The following is a 3,143-nucleotide window of genomic DNA, read 5'->3' as shown; positions in this document are numbered from 1 at the left end:
TTTCTATAGTCCAGGTGTGGTTTCTATAGTCCAGGTGTGGTTTCTATAGTCCAGGTGTGGTTTCTATAGGAGGAAAGACAAAAAACCATGTTAAGATATTAATAATTACAAACAGGTAGAGGGAGTAAAGACAGCAGGAGAGCGAGGACATGTGGTCAGTTTGTCCTCCAGCAGTCTAGGTCTGTCTCACAGCATGAAGGTCCTGGGTTCAATCCACGGTTGGACCTGGGGTCTTTCTGTGTGGAGTTCGCATGTTCTTCTCGTGCTGCGTGGGTTTTCTCTGGGTGCTCCGGTTTCCTCCCACAGAACAAAAACATGCATGTTGGTCTGCCGTCAGGCCCTGGTCTCCATTAAAAGAGATTTGTGACCTCAGTGATTCGCCTCGTTAAATAAAGTTAATAATAATAGAACGAGTCGTCCGGGGAGAGGTTGGACTCCAGAAACCATCAAACTGGTTGCTGCACTATGAGAAGATGCTTTTTATAAGACTGAGTTTGTTGCGGCTCCTCGGACTGAAGAAGTTTTTTAGATGAAAGACGAAACGTTTCAACAAAGAACCGTCCAGAGGACCGGACCTTCGTTACAGAGAAGACTCTGTTCCTTTAAGTCAAGTCACCGTCACAAAGAAACAAGTCGGGTTCGAATGTTTCACTAAACAAAGACCAGGTCCACTTTCACTAAAAGCTCCTCTATGATGTCACTTCCTGTTTCAGTCTGTGCCAAGTTCAAAAGAAAATAAACCAGTTATGTGACAAAATGGGTAAAATATAAACTGGTCCAAATGTCTTAAATATTATAATTTATATTGGGGGGGCAGTCAGAGGAAATGAACCCTGAATTTATTGATTGGACATTACTAAAACAAATCCGTCCATTATTTAAAAAAAAGACGAGAAACAAGAAGAGTTGGGTTCACAACTTGTTTCCTTTGTTTATTCGATCACTAAGAACTCGGACCTAACTCCTGCTCCGGTTAATTTAACTCCTGCTCCGGTTAATTTAACTCCTGCTCCGGTTAATTTAAAGTGTAATAATCGTCTGATGTCGCTGGTTCAACAGTCTGAACGTGCGGTGCACGTTCTGCGAGTCTTGTGTCGAGCGCTGGGATCAGCAGAACCGTGGACTCCACCTACAGCAGCAGGTTTCACCTTCCTTTAGACACTTCAGGCCAAACTCAGCTCAGCCAGGGACTTGGAGGGCGTTTCTTCTTCTTCCTCCTCCTCCTCTTCATCATCGTCATCAGCATCATCGTCATCAGCATCATCGTCATCTTCCTCATAGTCATCATCCCCATAGTTGTCTTGTTGGGCTCCTCCCCCCTCGGCGGCCATATTCTTCCAGTAGGCGTCGTACCCAGACGCTCCATAGTCGTCGTCGTCGTCGTAGACGTCTCCACCCGCCTGGCGGCCGAACTTCAGGGTGCGAGCTGCAGAGGACACACAGGTGCAGCGTTAGCTAGGTGTTCGGGAGGGAGGCGGCAAAGACGCGCTCGGTAAGAAACGTCACATCTGAGCATTTCAGATGACGCCTTCTCTTTCTATTATTCTTTGAGTACTGATACTAGTACTAGTTCTTTGAGTACCGTTGTTGTATTTTGTTTCTGGGTGGAGCTTCAGCTCACGTTTGCTAAAGAACGTTGATCCCTGTCATTTTATTTTCACTTCTTTATTGTATTTATTATAAATGTAGATTGTTCCAGCTGTTCTGTGCACAAGTTCAACATCACAAGTGTTCAGCGGTTCTTTAGAGCTCGTTTACTCGAAGATGTTTTTAGCTGGACGGACGTAGAAGTTGTGATTACATTTGGAAACAACAAACTGCACGATGTTTAGTAATAGAAATAAAAAGATCAAAGTCCCATTTAAAATCGACGATACTGAAATTCAGAGTTAATGAAATAAAATGTGGGTGTTACTGATGAGAAGCCGACGTGGAAATCTCACGTAAATTACTTAAGAATAAAAAAAGCTCAATCAATTGTATAAAGTGTATAAAGTAAAAGTTTTTGAACGACAAAGCTTTGTATATATTGTATAATGTAATGATTGTTCCATATTTAATCTATTATATTTGAAGTTTAGGGAAAAGCATGTAAAACAATTACAAACCCTATTTTTATTTGACAAAGAGCGATAAGAATTATTAGTAGGAAGTGCTTTGGTCACCCAACAAATATATTATTTCATCAGTTAAAATTATTAAAATTTTATGATTTGGTTGAATATAATATTTTACAAGTCATGTATAAAGCTCATACAAACGTTACCCCAAATATTCAATTAAAATTTGTTAAAAAAAAGAGTTACAATAACCTTAAGGGAATGGAAATGTTTGTAAAAGCTCCAGTTAGAACTGGTCTGAAGGAGCTGCTGTCGTTCAGGGAACACGATTATTGAATCACCAGAAAAATTAATAAAACAATTTGTGTGTTTAAAAAAAGATGATTAAGTTAAAATTGTCAGGAAAGTGTGACCGTGTGAAGGAAGTCTGAAGTTTTTGGAGATTGTTCAAGTCTGAGTTTGTTTGTTTTAAATAAGGGGCAGATATTATTATTATAATTTTTCTTCTTTCTGCAACTTTTCATTCAATGTTTTTTCTTTTTGATGAATTTGTCTTATTTTATTTTCAATAAATGAATAAATAAAAACTAAAAACACTGGTTGACTTGATAAAAAATGAGACGTTTGTAGGAACAAAATAAAAACGTTATGAAAAGACTAGTTGGACTCACTGGACATGCTGAGGTCTTTGGTCTCCTGTGTCTCGTGTCCACACTTTGGACAAGGCCGAGCTTTGCCCTTCTCCTGTTTGAAGACCTTACTCTTGGCGTGGTCGTCACAGTAACAAACCTGCAGACACACACGCGTTCAACAAACCTCAAGTCACATCGGAGTTTTGCATCAGGAGCTTTCTGTTAACTCACAGACGCACATTAAACCGCTCTCCCAAATTTTAAATACAAATCCCTCCAAACAAGACAACACCATAATATCTGACAGGGGGGGCGGGACCCATTAGGACAAACGAAGTTAATAAAGCCAAAGAGACACAAGCGAGCATGGACCCCGCTGAAATGTTGGCGATATAGGAGCTAAAAGAAGATCTCAAGGAGCAACGAGAACCTGAGAAGAGAAATTACTCAA

At 40.2% G+C, this 3,143-nt stretch overlaps 1 protein-coding gene across 1 annotated transcript in view; it reads right to left on the bottom strand.

Annotated features, from left to right (window-relative positions):
- Positions 1-912: 912 nt before the first annotated feature.
- Positions 913-3,143, bottom strand: part of znf330 (zinc finger protein 330) — a 30,829-nt gene continuing 28,598 nt past the window's right edge. The window contains exons 9-10 of the mRNA XM_037690658.1: positions 2,732-2,849; positions 913-1,426 (exon numbers count right to left, since the gene is read on the bottom strand). Coding sequence (XP_037546586.1) covers positions 1,164-1,426; positions 2,732-2,849 — 381 coding nt within the window. The 3' untranslated portion in view covers positions 913-1,163. The remainder of the gene's footprint in view (positions 1,427-2,731; positions 2,850-3,143) is intronic.

The sequence above is a fragment of the Nematolebias whitei genome, chromosome 16 (assembly GCF_014905685.2).
Source record: "Nematolebias whitei isolate Nwh7 chromosome 16, NemWhi1, whole genome shotgun sequence".
NCBI lineage: Eukaryota > Metazoa > Chordata > Actinopteri > Cyprinodontiformes > Rivulidae > Nematolebias > Nematolebias whitei.
Note: the sequence above shows the minus strand (reverse complement) of the source record. Positions and strands in the feature narration are given on the sequence as shown.